This window comes from Delphinus delphis, chromosome 7 (genome assembly GCF_949987515.2).
Source record: "Delphinus delphis chromosome 7, mDelDel1.2, whole genome shotgun sequence".
NCBI lineage: Eukaryota > Metazoa > Chordata > Mammalia > Artiodactyla > Delphinidae > Delphinus > Delphinus delphis.
In genome coordinates this window covers 34,224,103-34,245,421 of record NC_082689.1, presented here as the reverse complement: position 1 = coordinate 34,245,421, position 21,319 = coordinate 34,224,103, and the positions used below count along the sequence as shown (strand labels likewise).

The following is a 21,319-nucleotide window of genomic DNA, read 5'->3' as shown; positions in this document are numbered from 1 at the left end:
TAGTACAAAATTTTTTAAAAAACTACTTTAACAATAGTCATTAACTTTTTTCCAAGACCCATGCCTAAGGCTATGTACATAAGATTTGGGATCATCATAATTCAGAAGAAATTTTAATTCTGAGTTCACAGGGAAGGTATCCCTCCTAGTAGATAATAGGATACTCAGAAATACCTGAGGTATAATCACTGAGACCCTTCAGAAGGAAAAAAAAGAATCAGAGTTCCCTATACTGGCATTAAAGTACATACACAGTTGATAAAGAAAAACTAAAATGTGAACAGTGCTAAAACATAACAGATAAATTAAGAAGGAACTTGCTACAAGGCTCCAGTTCTTACTATATTTTACACACAATTTCATTATAATAGAGATTCTCATTCTCAACCAAAAATGATTTTAGGTGGAAATTTCAAAAACAAAACCCAGTTTCAAAACAGGATTCATTTCTAGAGACGAGCATGCACCAGTTTCCAATCATTGTGTTTCTGGTGGAACAGCAACATCAATTTAATTTTCAAAAACCAAAGTCTGGTTCTCTTTAATCAGACAGGCTTATTTGGCTGTGAATACACCCTTGCCCTACCTCCAAAGTGACCATTTTAGCCTCGGTTATTTTAAAAGTATACTAACTATACAGAACACTCCAACATCTAGCTTAATTTTTATAGCTGTTTATATAATATACATAAAATCTGATAATTTAACACTTTGTACTACTCTCTGGTCCTATATTTTCCTACTTCCTGATGTCTCTTGGAAACTGGTAACAGGAAGATTACTTTCTTAGAGAATAAATAAAAAGCTTAAAGAATTGTCTAAAATAAGCATCCCAGCGTTACTTTATGAAGTAGCAACTCAAATATCATTTAAAATGTGAACTGGAATATTCTAGAAATTTAAACATCAGGAATTCTTCTGGTCCACATTCAGGGACATGTGCGTTCACTTACAGACCAGCTGGAATCCTTTCTGAACATCTCTGTGTATGGTCTGCTGATTTCAGAATGACTGAGCAAGGGGGAGAGAATGGGAAGAGGTCACTCTTTTTGTTTTTAAGAAGTTAAAAGATTCTAAAAATCATGGAAAACTCACACATTTTACTCTTGCATGTGTGTTTTGAGCACATAGCTCTTCCTGAAGGACAGGCAGCTCAAGAGGAGAGAAGGACCCTCCTCTGGCCTGTAACAGGTGTATGGATGGGAGCCACAGGAGTAACACGCCCATCAAGAATTCTGCAGAAAATTGCCTTTCAGTTTAAGTCAGAACGAAGGAGCAAAACATTTGCTAATGAAGCAATGAAAAGATCAAGTAACATGCCTCCCATTTTCAAAAAGAACTAGCCCCCTCCTTCATCTTCTCTCCATAATGCCTTTCATGTAACAGCATTTCTTTCTCAACTGCATGGCCGAGATAAAGCCATGTCATCTGATGAGAAGCAGACCTCGGTCAGCAATGCTCAGAAAACAGATCTGTTTTTTCCCAATTCACAGCCTTGCGTCACACTGCTGAAAGCTGAAACCTAATCCCGGAGTTTCACTTTGCCATTTCACATAATTAAAAAAAAGAAAAAAGGAATCCCAGAGAAAAAGAAAAAGCATTTGACTTTCCCATCGAAAAAAGTTCATTCTCTACTTCCGTGGGTATGAAGAAAAAGGCAGATGTTTTAATTTTATTTTATATTAAAAAAACACAATCTCAAAGAAAGCACCTGGGTTTTACTTCAGTTTATAATAATTTGCTGTGCCTGAGAATTTTTGTGCAAATATATGTCATCTTTCATTAAAAGTATGCATAGCACATTTTGGAAAAAGTTTAGTTGCAACCAACTTTCCTTCCAAAAAAACTTACAAAGATAAATACACAACATTCTCTAATTCCTATTGATTGCACTTCTGGTTTAACCCATCCAGCCTCCAAGGAAATTTGAAAGACATGTACAGTAATTATGTTCATACACCTTTGCCAATGCACTTATTCAGAAGAAATATTCTGAAAACAAGTTTCCTTGGTTCCAATGTACCCATATTTTCCTTCTTAAAGTAAATTCCTCCTACCCCCCACTCATGTTGTTTGGGGGAGGTATTGTATAAAAATACAAATTAAAAAAATTAATCCTTGGGCTTCCCTGGTGGCGCAGTGGTTGAGAGTCCGCCTGCCGATGCAGGGGACACGGGTTCGTGCCCGGGTCCGGGAAGATCCCACATGCCGCGGAGCGGCTAGGCCCGTGAGCCATGGCCGCTGAGCCTGCGCGTCCGGAGCCTGTGCTCTGCAACAGGAGAGGCCACAACAGTGAGAGTTGTACCGCAAAAAAAAAAAAAAAAAAAAAAAAAAAAAAAAATTAACCCTTATTAATCACAAATGCAAAAGGAATGTGGATTATGTTTGGGATCCCAGTGGCTCAAAGGCCTGAAAACAGAAAGCAAAAAGGGAGTCTCCACTAGTCTGATCTTATGCAAAAGGTAAAATTCCTTGCTGATAATGCAGTGAGCGTACTCTTTGATGGAGGTGTAATTTAACCAGACATTAACAGGGGCCAGCAGATAAGCCATCTCACTGTTGTCTCACTAACAGACTGAGTTTACTCCAGCAACCTTCTAGAACAGCTTTCTAAAGGTAACGGTCAAAGCTGCTCCTTCTTTTTTCCCATCTCCTAACCTGGGTCCTCCCTGCTTATGCTCACCAGAAGTAAATGTGCTAGCAAGTTCAGTATTTCTGGTATGTTCCAATATTACTGAATTTATTTTCTAGTCACTTTTTATTTTCAAGACAAGAAATACCAACTGGAGGACCACATTAAACATTTCTTCTTTCTCTGCTTCCAAACACTCATGACCTATTCATTTATACTTTCAATTTATCAGACAGACCTCATGCCAATTCTGTTTCCGTTCTTCCACTTTCCCCTTCCCACATTCACAACCCTTCTGCAACATTCCTTTTCTCTCAGACAAGACTACATGTATCAGTGCAAATCTTTCCTTCATGTGCTAACTTGTGTAAGAGGTCAGTCAACTGCTGAACCTCAGTCTTCCTTCAGGATATCCATTTTGGGTGATGATGTGCAAACTGGGGTGCCAAAGCTACCCATAATGACTGGAAGACTCTGATTCCTCCTCAGTCCACTCAATAAATTGCTACCTGAATTTAAATAGACAGCAGAGTTTGGTCTTTCAAGACCATTTTCTGCCTCTTGGCTTCTTCCATTTTTCTGGGCTGCAGGGGTCTTGATCACTCTGGCTATCCCCAGTCTTTTCAGCCTGTCCACTAAGTTCATCTTCAACTGGCCAACATCAGAAGGGTTTCGGGATGGTCTCAAGCCATACATCTCCTGGAGGAATGTTTCAGCTGGTCGGGAGGCCAAAAAATTTTCAGAGAGATGCACTCGAGGCTCAACGGGCAAAGGAGAAGGGCAAGGTGAGTGAGACGGTGAATTTGGTGGCGTGGAAGGGATAGCCAGGCCTCTAGGGAGAGGCTGGAGGAGGGGGTCCTCTGAAACAGGGCTGTGGTATGCTTTAGCAGAGATGCCTCGCTTTTGTAGAAGTTCGGCCAAGCTCATGGTGCCGCTGAAGGTTATGGTGGAATCTCGTCGGTTGGTGATGGATTCACCAATGCTGAGCCTATAGGACACAGCAGGAGAATTCACTGCTGTGTTTGACGAACTGCTACCACTGCTTCCACAGGATAATGAAGTGAAGTCAGAGCTTTACACAGAAAGAAAAAAAAAAGAAGCAGGAGAGAGAATTTAAGAATAAAAAGTAATCCCAAGTCAGCATTTAAAGCAATTACAGTAGTTATCCATAGTAAATATAGAGGAACAGGCAACACATCAGTATCTGAGGAATGAAAATTTTGATGTGTTACTTCAATGATTAGTTATTTGTAATTTAGTCATTAACTTATTGAAACATATTTCTTTTCACAGAATATGAGTTTACTGTACTTAGATAACTTTATTATTCTCAAATAATTACTTTATTATTCTTAAATTTTAACTCTAAAATATGTATCTGTGGAAATACAACTAAATTTTATAATTAAAAAATCAAAGAAATTTAAATATTGAAGAAAGTAAAGTTTAGAGATTTTTATTAACATATCCATTCCATAAAGTGAAATACACCAAGAGACAATAATCCGTGATTTAACAATTCTTCAACCTTTTAGAAAATACAATTGTTCATAATTAAACCAAAGACGGTTTTCTAAGGAGACACATTTCTTTTAAATCTGTCAATTTTATATTACTGAGAATAAAGTTCTAATTGTTAAATTTCCAAGAATGTTAATTCCAAAGAATAGTACTATAAGGATACCCATGGAACGTATTTTTCTCAATCTTGACTTAAAGCATGGGTTTCTGGGAAATTAAAAATAATTAAAAGCTTTGACAGCTATTAGAATCTTTCTTCTTATTCTATGTTTTGTTAAAAAGAAAAAAAACTAAATAAACAATCATGTACTCAAGGAAATGGTGATAGAATGGAGAGGGTACTTCTTTAGCAAATTATTCCCCCTTGAGCAAATGTTACCAGCATTTAATACATAAACTTTCACTTTAACACAAAATACTCAGAATATCTAGATATCAAGATTTATAAAGATTATGAACAAGATGCAAATTCAGGATTAATAAATAAACTTTCTAAAGTACCAACTTGTATTAAAGCAAACAACTTTGACGCCTTGGTTCTGATGTAATCTGTCTACTGTATTCCCAGTCTCCCACCTCCCTGGTCCTACTTTATTGTAGAATTGCCTGTCTTTTCCTAAACTGTTCATGTCACTACCATACCAAATGATGGTATCAACCTGTATCGAGAGCCTCCTCAGGAACCAATTTTATAAAACCTGCTATCTTGTTGACTATAAGAACAATGTAGAAAAATTGCAGGTATGCCTGTAGACTTTATTGAGGTCTTTATAGGATACCACCCAAATGCTTCCCTAAACAGTCAATTTGCTTCTATCTTATAGACATTGTGAATCATAATGTTATTTCCCTCTACACTGGCAGCTAAAAAGCTAAGACTCAAATACATGGCTCACCTTACTTAGCAAGTATGTAAGACTTATAGTACAATTTATACACTAGGTGTATTCCTCTATCCATTTTATATCCTTACTCTTGATTCTTTTTTGCTTCATTTTTCTTCTCTACTTCTAGTTAACATTATCCTGCAAAGTTCTACATATCTCTGGAAATTGCCTTAGATTCTTTTTGGAATTGGTAGGACAGAAATTTCAGCAATGTTGCTTATTGTTCTAATCTGTGTAGTAAATAATTTGGACTGCCCAGAGGGTTCTGGCTTTGCCCTCAGCTTCTGGGAGGTAATCTATGCCATGGCTGCTAGAAGTGTGTTTGTTCAGGATGGAGCCTGGCCACACTAGATCTTGGAGTGGACCTGGCCACACCCAATAGCTGTAGGATGGGGACTGGCCATGCCAGGAAGACTAACCATGTGATTTAGGGTGGAAGCTTTGCGTCAGTGGACCTGGAGGTGAGTTATTATAGTTATAGTGAGTTATAGCTATATAGGTAATCAATCAATCATGCCTTACACAGTGAAGCCTCAGTAAAAAAAATCTGGACACTAAGGCTCGGGTGAGCTTCCCTGGTTGGCAATACTCTGTGTGCACTATCAAACACTGATACCAGGAAAGTAATGATTCCTAAGGACAGGGAGGTTTCATGTGTGGAACCCTCCCAGACTCTGATTTATGTGTCTCTTCCTTTGGCTAATTTTATCCTGTAACCTTTCCCTGTAATAAACAGTAACCACGTGCATAACAGCTTTCAGTGAGTTCTGTGAGTCCTTCTAGAAAATTTATCAAACAAGAGCATGGTTTTGGGAAGCCCCTGAACTTGCAGGTCATATCAGAAATGAGGGCAGTCTTGTGCAGAGGACTAGTCCCTCCAATCTTGCAGTCTGGCTAACTCTGGGTATAGTTTCAGCTGGGTCATTTACTACCTGCCTGCCCTTGGACCAGTCACCTGAACTTTCTACGCCTCATTTTCTTCATTTAGACACTACATACTCGCTTGGCTTGCCTACATCAAAGAGTTATAATGATCAAATGAGAAAATACAATGTGAAAATATTCTAAAGACAAATTATCACAGGACATTAATTAAAATTCTGGGAATTAAAATGACAGTAATTTTAAAAAGAAATTCAAGAAAACAGAGTTGAGGAAAGAAGTAAGGCCTCATATTGCCCAGCCCCTCTTACCTGGGGGTAACCTGAGTAATATCAGAAGGATGTAATATCCTACAGGTGGTGAAGGTGAATGTTGAGTTTGTGCAGGAGAGACACTTTCCTGGGTTTGAGGTTGCAGCTGAAGTAGACAGTTTTAGGGAATCAAACACAAAATTGAAAGACTAGGTTAATAATGTAAAAAGTTCGTCATTACTATTAATAATACAGCATTTATCTGGTGTCTTTTATACAAAAATTCCCAAATCTAGAAATGAAATATACATATTTCATTTTTTCCCCATGAATTTATTTATTTATTTATTTTTGGCTGCGTTGGGTCTTCATTGCTGTGTGTGGGCTTTCTCTAGTTGTGGCGAGTAGGGGCTACTCTTCGTTGTGGTGTGCGGGCTTCTCATTGCGGTGGCTTCTCTTGTTGTGGAGAAGGGCTTCTAGGCATGTGGGCTTCAGTAGTTGTGGCACACAGGCTCAGTACTTGTGGCTCGCAGGCTCTAGAGCGCAGGCTCAGTAGTTGTAGCGCACGGGCTTAGTTGCTCCCCAGCATGTGGGATCTGCCCGGACCAGGGCTGGAACCTGTGTCCCCTGCATTGGCAGGTGGATTCTTAACCACTGTGCCACCAGGGAAGCCCTACATATTGTATTAATATCCACTGGTTAGTATGTAGCTGAATCCTTCCAATAATTTGAAACTGTAATTCAAAAGGATTTAATATAGCTTAGAAACAAGAGAAAAACACATTCTGAAAAAATACATTAGAAAAAAATACCAAACCAAGAACTAGTCGTCCAATCTTTCTAGCCAAACTATCTACTCCAGTGGTTCTCGAAGTGTTGTTTGCACCTTGTGTGAGTCTACAGGTCAAAACTACTTTCATAGCAATGTTAAGATGCTATCTGCCTTTTTGACTGGGTTGGCACTTGCACTGCTGGTGCAAAAGTAATAGTGGGTAAAGCTGCTGGCTCCGTAGCACAAATCAAGGCAATGGCGCCAAGCTGTACTAGTATTCATCACTATTGTCCAATTACAGTAGAAAAAAAAAGAGCCAAATTCATATCAGAATGTCCTGATGAAGCAGTAAAAATTATTTATTAAATCTTGACCCTTGGGGGACTTCCCTGGTGGCGCAGTGGTTAAGAATCCGCCTGCCAGGGGCTTCCCTAGTGGCGCAGTAGTTAAGAATCTGCCTGCCAATGCAGGGGACATGGGTTCAAGCCCTGATCCGGGAAGATCTCACAAGCCATGGAGCAACTAAGTCTGTGCGCCACAACTACTGAGCCTGTGTTCTAGAGCCCACGAGCCACAACTACTGAGCTCATGAGCCTCATCTACTGAAGCCCATGTGCTCTAGAGCCCATGCTCCACAACAAGAGAAGCCACCGCAATGAGAAGCCCACACACCGCAATGAAGAGTAGCCCCGGCTCGCCGCAACTAGAGAAAGCCCGTGCACAGCAATGAAGACCCAACACAGCCGAAAATAATAAATAAATAAAAATAAAATAAATTTATATATAAAAAAAAAATCTTGACCCTTGGGCTTCCCTGGTGGCACAGTGGTTAAGAATCCGCCTGCCAAGGCAGGGAACACGGGTTCGAGCCCTGGTCCGGGAAGGTGCCACATGCCGCGGAGCAACTAAGCCCGTGTGCCGCAACTATTGAGCCTGTGCTCTAGAGCCCGTGAGCCACAACTACTGAAGCCCGCGTGCCTAGAGCCCATGCTCCACAATAAGAGAAGCCACTGCAATGAGAAGTCCGCACACCGCAATGAAGAGTAGCCCCTGCTCGCTGCAACTAGAGGAGGCCTGCGCGCAGCAATGAAGACCCAGAGCAGCCAAAAATAAATAAATAAATAAATTAAAAAAAAAAACCTTGACCCTTGAAACTTTTTAATATTCTGTGTGATGAAATGGGAAGCATTAAGCACTCTGCTTTATACAGAGATACAATGGTTATCTAGAGGAAAAGCACATATGCAATTTTTACATTTTTTTCACAGAACACCATTTTTACTTGAAAGAACAATTAATACAAAAACTACAGTTATTCAGACTTGGATATCTGGCAACATTTTCTTGAAAAAGAATGTAGTGAGCCTGTCTCTTCAAGAAAATAGCTGACAGGATTTGCTGCCAGTGACGAAATTTGAGCTTTCAAGTGAAAATAAGTGTTTTGGTAGACTTGTATCCATCGCTGAGAGCTTGAAAGCTTCCTAATACTAAAAGACTTACCCAATGAGACAGGTGGTGATATATATGATTTTAATATATTCTATAATGAAATGGGTCAACATTTGGAAGATCTGCATAACTCAGTGAACCAATATTTTCCAAATGACCAATGCATTATGTTAAAATCATGCATGGGTAAAAAGATGCATTCAAAGAGCAGGACAGACTAATAGATTTTAATGTAACAAAGTATGAAAAATTCACTGATGGGGTTTTAGATTCACATTGCTACAAACCTTAAAGAGACTACCACTTATCAAGTTTTGGTGTAACATCAAAGAATATCCACAAATACCTGAAGAGGCTATTAAAATACTCTTTCCCTTTTCCAACCATGTATCTGTGTGAGGCTGTATTTCCTTTCTTTTTTTAAATTCTTTTTATTTCATTTTATTTTTCTATTGAGGTATAGTTGATTTACAATGTTCTGTTAGTTTCAGGTATATAGCAAAGTGATTCAGTTACATAAATAAATATATATTTTTTCTTTTTCATATTCTTTTCCCTTATGTATTGTTACAAAATATTGAGTATAGTTCCCTGTGCTATACAGTAGGTCCTTGTTGGTTATCTATTTTATACATGGTAGTGTGTATATGCTAATCCCTAATTTATTATTAAATAAATTATTAATTTATTATTAAACTCCTAATTTATCCCTCCCCACCCCCCTCGCCCCTTTGGTAACCATAAGTTTGTTTTCTATGTCTGTGGGTCTATCTCTGTTTTGTATATAAATTCATTTATATCAATTTTTTTAAGATTCCACATATAAGCAATAACATATGATTTTTGACTTTCTCTGTCTGGCTTACTTCACTTAGTATAATAATCTCTAGGTCCAACCATGTTGCTGCAAATGGCATTATTTCATTCTTTTTTATGGCTGAGTGGTATTCCATTGTATATACGTACCACATCTTCTTTATCCATTCATCTGTTCATGGACATTTAGGCTGCTTCCATGTCTTGGCTATTGTAAATAGTGCTGCAATGAACACTGGGGTGCATGTATCTTTCTGAATTATGGTTTTCTCCGAATACATGCCCAGGAATCATATGGTAGTTCTATTTTTAGCTTTTTTTTTTTTTTTTTTTTTTTGCGGTACGCGGGCCTCTCACTGTTGTGGCCTCTCCCGTTGCGGAGCACAGGCTCCAGATGCGCAGGCTCAGCAGCCATGGCTCATGGGCCCAGCTGCTCTGCCAGAGAGCAATTCTGGCTGAATTGCTCTCTCTCTGCCTATCTATTTATGCAGGTTGGCTAAGAAGTGGAGAGAATTAGAAGGGGCACTTATGCTATAGATTTCTATTGTCTTATATTCAAGACTGAGTACACTCCAGTAAGACTTATATAGAGGCAGTCAGCTGACCATACAGTTATGCAGAAAGCAAAGTACTACTGTTTACTGGACTACACTCAACCAAGCACTCTTCTCACCTGTAACTGGACCACCAGCTGAAGTCATGGGCGGCAAGAAGATTCCTGTGACTGGCTGGGATATTGATGATTTCTGTTCCACTTGAAGAGGTTGCTGAACCTGAAAAGTGATACCTTCCTCTTCATCTTCTTCTAAATCTGAGAGGTGATAGATGGCATCCTTGGGCAACTGGGTAAAGCCTTTAGTGATGACACCTGGTCGTGGGTCAAGAATGGTTCCTAAATTTGGTTGAGCAAGCTGCTGCCATTGATGCAGAGTTTGAGATCCTGAGTATGCAAACCAAAAAAGGAACATGTTTTAAATTTCCCACAAATATTAAATCTTGAAAGAAGCTAAAACTGTATGTGTAAAAAAGTAATGATAATAATAAAACTCCTTATTTGGTCTTAATATTTTGGTAAAATTTGTAAATTAAAGTTATCTGTGGAAGATTAACAAGATGATAAAGGTATGAATAATAATCTGTTCATTTCAAAAGTTAACTTTAAAAAGGAAATCTAAAGCAGGGGTGAAAAAAACAAGACAACACCCTTAATAGGAACTAGGATGCTGAGGCAGTGATGAGAAAGAAGATACGTATCACGTCAGGTTGTATTTTCCCAGGTGACAAAAAATTAATACTTTGTCCTGGAACTATGCCTATGAACTTTGAACTCAAAAGCCAGGCTCCTAGGTTGGAAGGCACCTTGAATTACCATGGTTTTTTTTGTATATTTCTCAAGACTCATATGTGCTCATGACTCTCCTTTCACCAGGCTCTTGGGGAGAGTAGGAAAGCGAAGGAGATGATAAAAAAAGGAGGATCAATCCTCATGGTTTCTGTCTACGAATACTGGTGAATGATCAACCCAAGTACCTGCAGTGTCTAATTGTCACTAATAGTCATAGAATCCTAAAAATGGCAACTCCGACAAATACCTGTACTGACTATTAATGAATAAAACAAACTTATAGCACCTTTGAGTTTGAGGGGTCCTTATAGGTTACTGACTCAAAATTTTGTCTAATGCAGACTCTTTCATGATACTAGCAGAGGATCATTTGAATATTGTCAATATTCCATAAAACAAAGAGATCTGTTTTGAATTCAAGTTCTTAGGAGAGAATAGAAACTGACCTGAAATTAACAGAACTGAACAAAAGAAAAATACAGACACACATATCTGTAAGTAACTGAAACTTTTTGGGTAAAGAACTTTTTTTTGAAAAGGAAGGTAGAGATGAAGCATTACATATAGATTATTTTTATTCATCTATCATATCCTGTTTATCTTACCATGAAAACTGCTATCAAGGATATTCCTTAGCAAAGGACAAGAAAAGATTACTCCTCCTCCCTCACATTTGTAAAAAAACAGTATCAGTAGAAGAGAACTGACAGCTGATGGCTTGGAGAATGCAAATCTCTTCATTCATATTCCACAAAGTTCTGCACGGTCACACAAACAGTGAAGATTTAGGGATAATAAAGACGTCTTCTGCACTCAGGGTTCTTATAATTACAAGAGAAATCTCAATTCCAGGGGAAGGCAAAGCCAACAAACAACATGGCTTAGAAACAGCCCTTCCTTACTTATTACCTTCAAGGGGCTTGACAATTTGCAATTTTTCAGGCATAAAACCTCGAAGGCAACTGGCACTGCTCAGGTCTGTGATCTCCGACTGGTCGGTGCAGAGGGAGGCAAGGCTCTCTGTGGGGATGCCACAGTCACTTCCCCCTTCTTTCTGGCCAGCCAGAACCTGGATCTTCCGTTGCCATTCTTCAGCAAAGAACTGCTTCTCACTTAAGTAGTTCTGTCGCCGCAGACTCAGGCGATGCAGGGCTGTAGCCAAATCGCTCTCTTCAGAGTGTCCTGGTTGACAGACGTTCTGGACGTTCCTATGGGAAAAACACATTCACTGACTAGATCTGTGAGGGGCATAAGCAAAGCATAGACCTCTCCTTTCCACAATGGTGAATGTTCAAGAGATTGATCTTAAAAACACATATCTTTTCTTAGATAGCTGGAATATAGAAATAGTAACAACAAACCCAAATCTCTAATATATATATATAATATTTTTATATTTTATAAATTTATTTATTTATTTTTGGCTGCACTGGGTCTTCGTTGCTGCATGCAGGCTTTCTCTAGTTGCGGCGAGCGGGGCTACTCTTCGTTGTGGTGCACGGGCTTCAGTAGTTGTGGCATGCGGGCTCTAGAGTGCAGGCACAGTAGTTATGGCGCATGGGCTTAGTTGCTCCGTGGCATGTGGGATCTTCCCGGATCAGGGCTTGAACCTGTGTCCCCTGCATTGGCAGGTGGCTTCTTAACCACTACGCCACCAGGGAAGTCCATATATATAATGTTTTTATAGATCATTTCAAGTGACTTCAGATAGGCAAAACTATACTTTATTATGTTGTATTTATTAACTTTTCTGTTTCACTTAATTTATGAACCTACAGATAATGACCATCTATAAATTCAGTTTAGGTAGTCAAAAAACTAAATATTAGACAGGGGGGGCCTGAAAAGGGTCGGACCCGCTTGCCTAGCGCCGTCTCCGGGGTCCTCGCAGTTCAGAAGACCGACTGAGATTCCTCCCGAAACTTAGTGAATTACTTAATGCTGGACCTGAGATTCGACCTGTGCACTGATTACAGACTTCCAGGAAGATGGCGGAAGAGTAAGACGCGGAGATCACCTTCCTCCCCACAGATACACCAGAAATACATCTACGCGTGGAACAACTCCTACGGAGCACCTACTGAACGCTGGCAGAAGACCTCAGACCTCCCAAAAGGCAAGGAACCCCCCACGTACCTGGTTAGGGCAAAAGAAAAAACTAAACAGAGACAAAAGGATAGGGACGGGTCCTGCACCAGCGGGAGAGAGCTGTGAAGGAGGAAAAGTGTCCACACACTAGGAAGCCCCTTCGCGGGTGGAGACTTCGGGAGGCGGAGTGGGGGAGCTTGGGAGCCGCGGAGGAGAGCACAGCAACAGGGGTGCGGAGGGCAAAGCGGACAGATTCCAGCGCAGAGGATCGGGCCGACCGGCACTCACCAGCCGAGAGGCTTGTCTGCTCGCCCGCGGCGGGGGGGGGGGGGGGGGGGGGGGGGGGGCGGGGCGGGGCTGGGAGCTGAGGCTCCGGCTTTTGTCGGAGCGCCGGGAGAGGACTGAGGTTGGCGGCGTGAACACAGCCTGCAGGGCGTTAGTGCACCGCGGCTGGCCGGGAGAGAGTCCGGGGAAAAGTCTGGACCTGCCGAAGAGGCAAGAGACTTTTAACGTCCCTCTTTGTTTCCTGGTGCACGAGGAGAGGGGATTAAGAACGCTGCTTGAGAGAGCTCCAGGGACGGGCGCGAGCCGCGGCTAAAAGTGCGGAGCCCAGAGACAGACATGAGACGCTAAGGCCGCTGCTGCCGCCACCAGGAGGCCTGTTTGCGAACACAGGTCACTAGCCACACGCCCTTCCGGGGGAGCCTGTGCAGCCCGCCACTGCCAGGGTCCCGGGATCCAGGGACAACTCCCGCGGGAGAACGCACGGCGCGCCTCAGGCTGCAACGTCACGCCGGCCTCTGCCACCGCAGGCCCGCCCCACACTCCGTGACCCTCCCTACCTCCCCCCCCCCCCCCCCCCCGCCTGCCTGAGCCAGAGCCTCCGAATCAGCGGCTCCTTTAACCCTGTCCTGTCTGAGCAAAGAACAGATGCCCTCCGGCGACCTACACGCACAGGCGGGGCCAAATCCAAAGCTGAGCCCCTGGGAACTGTGAGAACAAAGAAGAGAAAGGGAAATCTCTCCCAGCAGCCTCAGAAGCAGCGGATTAAAGCTCCACAATCAACTTGATATACCCTGCATCTGTGGAATACCTGAATAGACAAGAATCATCCCAAATTAAGGAGCCCTGTGGATGAAAGGCTCTTGATGCTGCAGCCAGAAGTCAGTGCTGTGCCTCTGAGGTGGGAGAGCCAACTTCAGGACACTGGTCCACAAGAGGCCTCCCAGCTCCACATAATATCAAACAGTGAAAATCTCCCAGAGATCTCCATCTCAACGCCAGCACCCAGCTTCACTCAACGACCAGCAAGCTACAGTGCTGGACATCCTATGCCAAACAACTAGCAAGACAGGAACACAACCCCACCCATTAGCAGAGAGGCTGCCCAAAATCATAGTAAGGCTACAGACACCCCAAAACACACCACCAGACGTGGACCTGCCCACCAGAAAGACAAGATCCAGCCTCATCCACCAGAACACAGGCACTAGTCCCCTCCACCAGGAAGCCTGCACAACCCACTGAACCAACCTTAGCCACTGGGGACAGACACAAAAAACAACAGGAACTACGAACCTTCAGCCTGCAAAAAAGGAGACCCCAAACACAGTAAGATAAGCAAAATGAAAAGACAGAAAAACACACAGCAGATGAAGGAGCAAGATAAAAACCCACCAGACCTAACAAATGAAGAGGAAATAGGCAGTCTACCTGAAAAAGAATTCAGAATAATGATAGTAAGGTTGATCTGAAATCTTGGAGATAGAATGGACAATAGAATGGACAAAATGCAAGAATCAGTTAACAAGGACCTAGAAGAACTAAAGATGAAACAAGCACTGATGAACAACACAATAAATGAAATTAAAAGTACTCTAGATGGGATCAATAGCAGAATAACTGAGGCAGAAGAACGGATAAGTGACCTGGAAGATAAAATAGTGGAAATAACTACTGCAGAGCAGAATAAAGAAAAAAGAATGAAAAGAACTGAGGACAGTCTCAGAGACCTCTGGGACAACATTAAACGCACCAACATTCGAATTATAGGGGTTCTAGAAGAAGAAGAGAAAAAGAAAGGGACTGAGAAAATATTTGAAGAGATTATAGTTGAAAACTTCCCTAATATGGGAAAGGAAATAGTTAATCAAGTCCAGGAAGCACAGAGAGTCCCATACAGGATAAATCCAAGGAGAAATACACCAAGACACATATTAATCAAACTGTCAAAAATTAAATACAAAGAAAACATATTAAAAGCAGCAAGGGAAAAACAACAAATAACACACAAGGGAATCCCCATAAGGTTAACAGCTGATCTTTCAGCAGAAACTCTGCAAGCCAGAAGGGAGTGGCAGGACATACTGAAAGTGTTGAAGGAGAAAAACCTGCAACCAAGATTACTCTACCCAGCAAGGATCTCATTCAGATTTGATGGAGAAATTAAAACCTTTACAGACAAGCAAAAGCTGAGAGAGTTCAGCACCACCAAACCAGCTCTACAACAACTGCTAAAGGAACTTCTCTAGGCAAGAAACACAAAAGAAGGAAAACACCTACAATAACGAACCCAAAACAATTAAGAAAATGGGAATAGGAACACACATATCAATAATTACCTTAAATGTAAATGGACTAAATGCTCCCACCAAAAGACACAGATTGGCTGAATGGATACAAAAACAAGACCCATATATTTGCTGTCTACAAGAGACCCACTTCAGACCTAGAGACACATACAGACTGAAAGTAAGGGGATGGAAAAAGGTATTTCATGCAAATGGAAACCAAAAGAAAGCTGGAGTAGCAATTCTCATATCAGACAAAATAGACTTTAAAACAAAGACTATTAGAAGAGACAAAGAAGGACACTACATAATGATCAAGGGATCGATCCAAGAGGAAGATATAACAATTGTAAATATTTATGCACCCAACATAGGTGCACCTCAATATATAAGGCAAATACTGACAACCATAAAAGGGGAAATCGACAGTAACACATTCATAGTAGGGGACTTTAACACCCCACTTTCACCAATGGACAGATCATCCAAAATGAAAATAAATAAGGAAACACAAGCTTTAAATGATACATTAAACAAGATGGACTTAATTGATATTTATAGGACATTCCATCCAAAATGGAATTTTTCTCAAGTGCTCATGGAACATTCTCCAGGATAGATCATATCTTGGGTCACAAATCAAGCCTTGGTAAATTTAAGAAAATTGAAATTGTATCAAGTATCTTTTCTGACCACAACGCCATGAGACTAGATATCAATTACAGGAAAAGATCTGTAAAAATTACAAACACATGGAGACTAAACAATACACTACTTAATAATGAAGTGATCACTGAAGAAATCAAAGAGGAAATCAAAAAATACCTAGAAACAAATGACAATGGAGACACAACGACCCAAAATCTATGGGATGCAGCAAAAGCAGTTCTAAGAGGGAAGTTTATAGCAATACAAGCCCACCTTAAGAAGCAGGAAACATCTAGAATAAACAATCTAACCTTGCACCTCAAGCAATTAGAGAAAGAAGAACAAAAAAACCCCAAAGCTAGCAGAAGGAAAGAAATCATAAAAATCAGAAATAAATGAAAAAGAAATGGAGGAAACAATAGCAAAGATCAATAAAACTAAAAGCTGGTTCTTTGAGAAGATAAACAAAATAGATAAACCACTAGCCAGACTCATCAAGAAAAAAAGGAAGAAGACTCAAATCAATAGAATTAGAAATGAAAAAGGAGAGGTAACAACTGACACTGCAGAAATAAAAGAGATCATGAGAGATTACTACAAGCAACTCTATGCCAATAAAATGGACAATCTGGAAGAAATGCACAAATTCTTAGAAACAACCTGCCAAGACTGAATCAGGAAGAAATAGAAAATATGAACAGACCAATCACAAGCACTGAAATTGAAACTGTGATTAAAAATCTTCCAACAAACAAAAGCCCAGGACCAGATGGCTTCGCAGGCGAATTCTATCAAACATTTAGAGAAGAGCTAACACCTATCCTTCTCAAACTCTTCCAAAATATAGCAGAGGAAGGAACACTCCCAAACTCCTTCTACGAGGCCACCATCACCTTGATACCAAAAGCAGACAAGGATGTCACAAAGAAAGAAAACTACAGGCCAATATCACTGATGAACATAGATGCAATATCCTCAACAAAATACTAGCAAACAGAATCCAACAGCACATTAAAAGGATCATACACCATGATCAAGTGGGGTTTATTCCAGGAATGCAAGGATTTTTCAATATATGCAAATCTATCAATGTGATAAACCATATTAACAAATTGAAGGAGAAAAACCATATGATCATCTCAATAGATGCAGAGAAAGCTTTTGACAAAATTCAACACCAATTTATGATAAAAACCCTGCAGAAAGTAGGCATAGAGGGAACTTTCCTCAACATAATAAAGGCCATATATGACAAGCCCACAGCAAACATCATCCTCAATGGTGAAAAACTGAAAGCATTTCCACTAAGATCAGGAACAAGACAAGGTTGTCCACTCTCACCACTCTTATTCAACATAGTTTTGGAAGTTTTAGCGACAGCAATCAGAGAAGAAAAGGAAATAAAAGGAATCCAAATCGGAAAAGAAGAAGTAAAGCTGTCACTGTTTGCAGATGACATGATCCTATACATAGAGAATCCTAAAGATGCTACCAGAAAACTACTAGAGCTAATCAATGAATTTGGTAAAGTGGCCGGATACAAAATTAATGCACAGAAATCTCTGGCATTCCTATATACTAATGATGAAAAATCTGAAAGTGAAATCAAGAAAACACTCCCATTTACCATTGCAACAAAAAGAATAAAATATCTAGGAATAAACCTACCTAAGGAGACAAAAGACCTGTATGCAGAAAATTATAAGACACTGATGAAAGAAATTAAAGATGATACAAATAGATGGAGAGATACACCATGTTCTTGGATTGGAAGAATCAACATTGTGAAAATGACTCTACTACCCAAAGCAATCTATAGATTCAATGCAATCCCTATCAAACTACCACTGGCATTTTTCACAGAACTAGAACAAAAAATTTTGCAATTTGTATGGAAACACAAAAGACCCCGAATAGCCAAAGCAATCTTGAGAATGAAAAAAGGAACTGGAGGAATCAGGCTCCCTGACTTCAGACTATACTACAAAGCTACAGTTATCAAGACGGTATGGTACTGGCACAAAAACAGAAAGATAGATCAATGGAACAGGATAGAAAGCCCAGAGATAAACCCACGCACATATGGACACCTTATCTTTGATAAAGGTGGCAGGAATGTAGTGTAGAGAAAGGAGCCTCTTCAATAAGTGGTGCTGGGAAAACTGAACAGGTACATGTAAAAGTATGAGATTAGATCACTCCCTAACACCATACACAAAAATAAGCTCAAAATGGATTAAAGACCTAAATATAAGGCCAGAAACTATCAAACTCTTAGAGGAAAACATAGGCAGAACACTCTATGACATAAATCACAGCAAGATCCTTTCTGTCCCACCTCCTAGAGTAATGGAAATAAAAACAAAAATAAACAAATGGGACCTAATGAAACTTCAAAGCTTTTGCACAGCAAAGGAAACCATAAAGAAGACCAAAAGACAACCATCAGAATGGGAGAAAATATTTGCAAATGAAGCAACTGACAAAGGATTAATCTCCAAAATTTACAAGCAGCTCATGCAGCTCAATAACAAAAAAACAACCCAATCCAAAAATGGGCAGAAGACCTAAGTCGACATTTCTCCAAAGAAAATATACAGACTGCCAACAAACACATGAAAGAATGCTCAACATCATTAATCATTAGAGAAATGCAAATCAAAACTACAATGAGATATCATCTCACACCAGTCAGAATGGCCATCATCAAAAAATCTAGAAACAATAAATGCTGGAGAGGGTGTGGAGAAAAGGGAACACTCTTGCACTGCTGGTGGGAATGTAAATTGATACAGCCACTGTGGAGAACAGTATGGAGGTTCCTTAAAAAACTACAAATAGAACTACCATATGACCCAGCAATCCCACTACTGGGCATATACCCTGAGAAAACCGAAATTCAAAAAGAGTCATGTACCACAATGTTCATTGCAGCTCTATTTACAATAGCCCGGAGATGGAAACAACCTAAGTGCCCATCATCGGATGAATGGAAAAAGAAGATGTGGCACATATATACAATGGAATATTACTCAGCCATAAAAAGAAATGAAATTGAGCTATTTGTAATGAGGTGGATAGACCTAGAGTCTGTCATACAGAGTGAAGTAAGTCAGAAAGAAAAAGACAAATACCGTATGCTAACACATATATATGGAATTTAAGAAAAAAAAAATGTCATGAAGAACCTAGGGGTAAGGCAGGAATAAAGACGCAGACCTCCTAGAGAACGGACTTGAGGTTATGAGGAGGGGGAAGGGTGAGCTGTGACAGGGTGAGAGAGAGTCATGGACATATACACACTAACAAACGTAGTAAGGTAGATAGCTAGTGGGAAGCAGCCGCATGGCACAGGGATATTGGCTCGGTGCTTTGTGACAGCCTGGAGGGGTGGGATAGGGAGGATGGGAGGGAGGGAGACGCAAGAGGGAAGAGATATGGGAACATATGTATATGTATAACTGATTCACTTTGTTATAAAGCAGAAACTAACACACCATTGTAAAGCAATTATACCCCAATAAAGATGTTAAAAAAAAAAAACAACTAAATATTATTATATTTCACTGAATCTATAATACCATTGAAGGCAAGAGGTACCATTATTTTATGTACTAAGAAAGAAAAAAATGCTACCCATTAAACTATGACATGTCATTAGCTGCAAAAGATAAACAATTTCAAAAATATTAAAATGTGAACAAATTTACTTTAGGCCATAGAATCCTCTATGAATATTACAAACATTTAAAAGAAACCAACAAGATCTGTAAATACCGCACTTTCACAGTTCTGCAATACACAGTTTTTCACTTATTAACATTTAAAAAATTGGCGGTATCTTACAACTGATACCAAAAGAAAGAGTAGCAAGCCAAGCTTTAGTTATTCCATGTGTGAATTCACACAGATCTGTTTGTTAGATCTTTTCCTAAGGTAACTGTGTACAATGAGGTAGTATTGAAACATCAAGCTATTGTGTGTATAGAATCTACCCCTAAAACCAGGCAATACAATTGAAAACCCAAGGTAATGGGTTTCTGCATTAAGAGAGACTTCCCTCAGATGCCAAACATCTAATTTCCAAAAACTTTCAGCTGACTTTCCAGTCATTCTCTTTAATTTATAGTTATACAAAATTCAATGAACTGAATTAATAAAAAGCAGAAAAAAAATCTATATTTAAACAAATAGGAAATTAAGAGCAACCTAGTTTTCCTCAATAGGTATTCCAGATTATTGCTTATCCTAATGGCACCAAGGCAACTGAAATTAGGACCATGGGTTATGAGAAAGTGTCATGTAATGCTATGCATAACTGCCAATGACCAAACAGATTCAAACAAATTTGACTTTGAACACAAAGATTTAGACTCAAATTTTGCCAAACCAGAGATGAAAGTAGTAAAGAATTTTATAGTTCAATGAAAACTCCATTTTGAATACACTTAATTAAACTTTTTCACTCCAATGATCTAACAAATAATGATACAGGGAATCATTACTGAATGAAAACTGACAGTTCCAGAACTTCCTTGGGACAGCACAGAGCAATGCTGGAATTTGAGTGTGTGAATCTATGTTTCTTACCCTGGATCTTCCTCCAAGTTACTCTTCTGGATTGTTTTGTCCTCTGTTAGTTGTAAACCAGATTCAAAAGGTTTTGCTGTCATGATGACACTTGAACGGTTGGAGCCTGGAATGGGTAGCAGAGCTGGGAATGGGACAGAGCAGCCCCGTGTGTCATTGGCAACCTTGACAGTATCAAATACCCGTTTTTGTTGGGCTCTGTCAAAAGAGAAGTGTTCATTATTGCCACTGCCTACCACTGGAATGCTTTAGAAAAGAGACATGTAAGTGTAGTTAATTAAAAATAAAGCCACCCTGAAGAGCATCTGAAGTTTTGGAGAAATTATTAGAAAATAAATTTCAGAACAAGAGAATGCTCTCACAGATGCAAGCACTACGAGGGAAAAACTGAATAGTAAGCAGATTTACTACTGAATCCCATAATACCAATCACTATGGATTGTGGCTTCTGTTTAATTTCCATCCCAATGGTTGAGTAACAACACATGTGATCTGAACTTACTTTTGTTTAAAGAGAGAAGATTCCTCATCCAAACTCAACTTCTTACGCATGGTCCCCTCAATCTCAGCCGCCAGAGATTCCTAAGAAAAAGAGTTTGATGTTACTAACAGTTATTATCTAAGAAGCCTGTTAGGAGAAATAAACTATCTTTAAATTATTTAACGGAGTTTCCAGAATCCAATACTTTCGGTGTTATAATAAAAGAAAACATTCACAGGCTAAAATGCAGGGGAAGAAAAGAGACATTCTGGAAATGTAACTTTTAAACAAGAACCAACTACTTTTTCATGATATATTTTTACAAGAAAGCAGTGGGAAAAACCAATTATGATAAATAAAAGTATTACATATGCAGACACACAAAAA

The 21,319-nt window shown here is 39.7% G+C and overlaps 1 protein-coding gene across 3 annotated transcripts in view; it reads right to left on the bottom strand.

The window, feature by feature from the left end:
- Nucleotides 1-2,306: 2,306 nt before the first annotated feature.
- TRAK2 (trafficking kinesin protein 2) overlaps nucleotides 2,307-21,319 on the bottom strand; it is a 67,672-nt gene continuing 48,659 nt past the window's right edge. For all 3 annotated transcript variants that reach the window (XM_060016309.1, XM_060016308.1, XM_060016310.1), the window contains 6 exons: nucleotides 20,954-21,033; nucleotides 20,452-20,649; nucleotides 11,465-11,763; nucleotides 9,884-10,150; nucleotides 6,234-6,339; nucleotides 2,307-3,704 (listed from right to left, as the gene is read on the bottom strand). In XM_060016309.1, coding sequence (XP_059872292.1) covers nucleotides 3,026-3,704; nucleotides 6,234-6,339; nucleotides 9,884-10,150; nucleotides 11,465-11,763; nucleotides 20,452-20,649; nucleotides 20,954-21,033 — 1,629 coding nt within the window. In that variant the 3' untranslated portion in view covers nucleotides 2,307-3,025. The remainder of the gene's footprint in view (nucleotides 3,705-6,233; nucleotides 6,340-9,883; nucleotides 10,151-11,464; nucleotides 11,764-20,451; nucleotides 20,650-20,953; nucleotides 21,034-21,319) is intronic.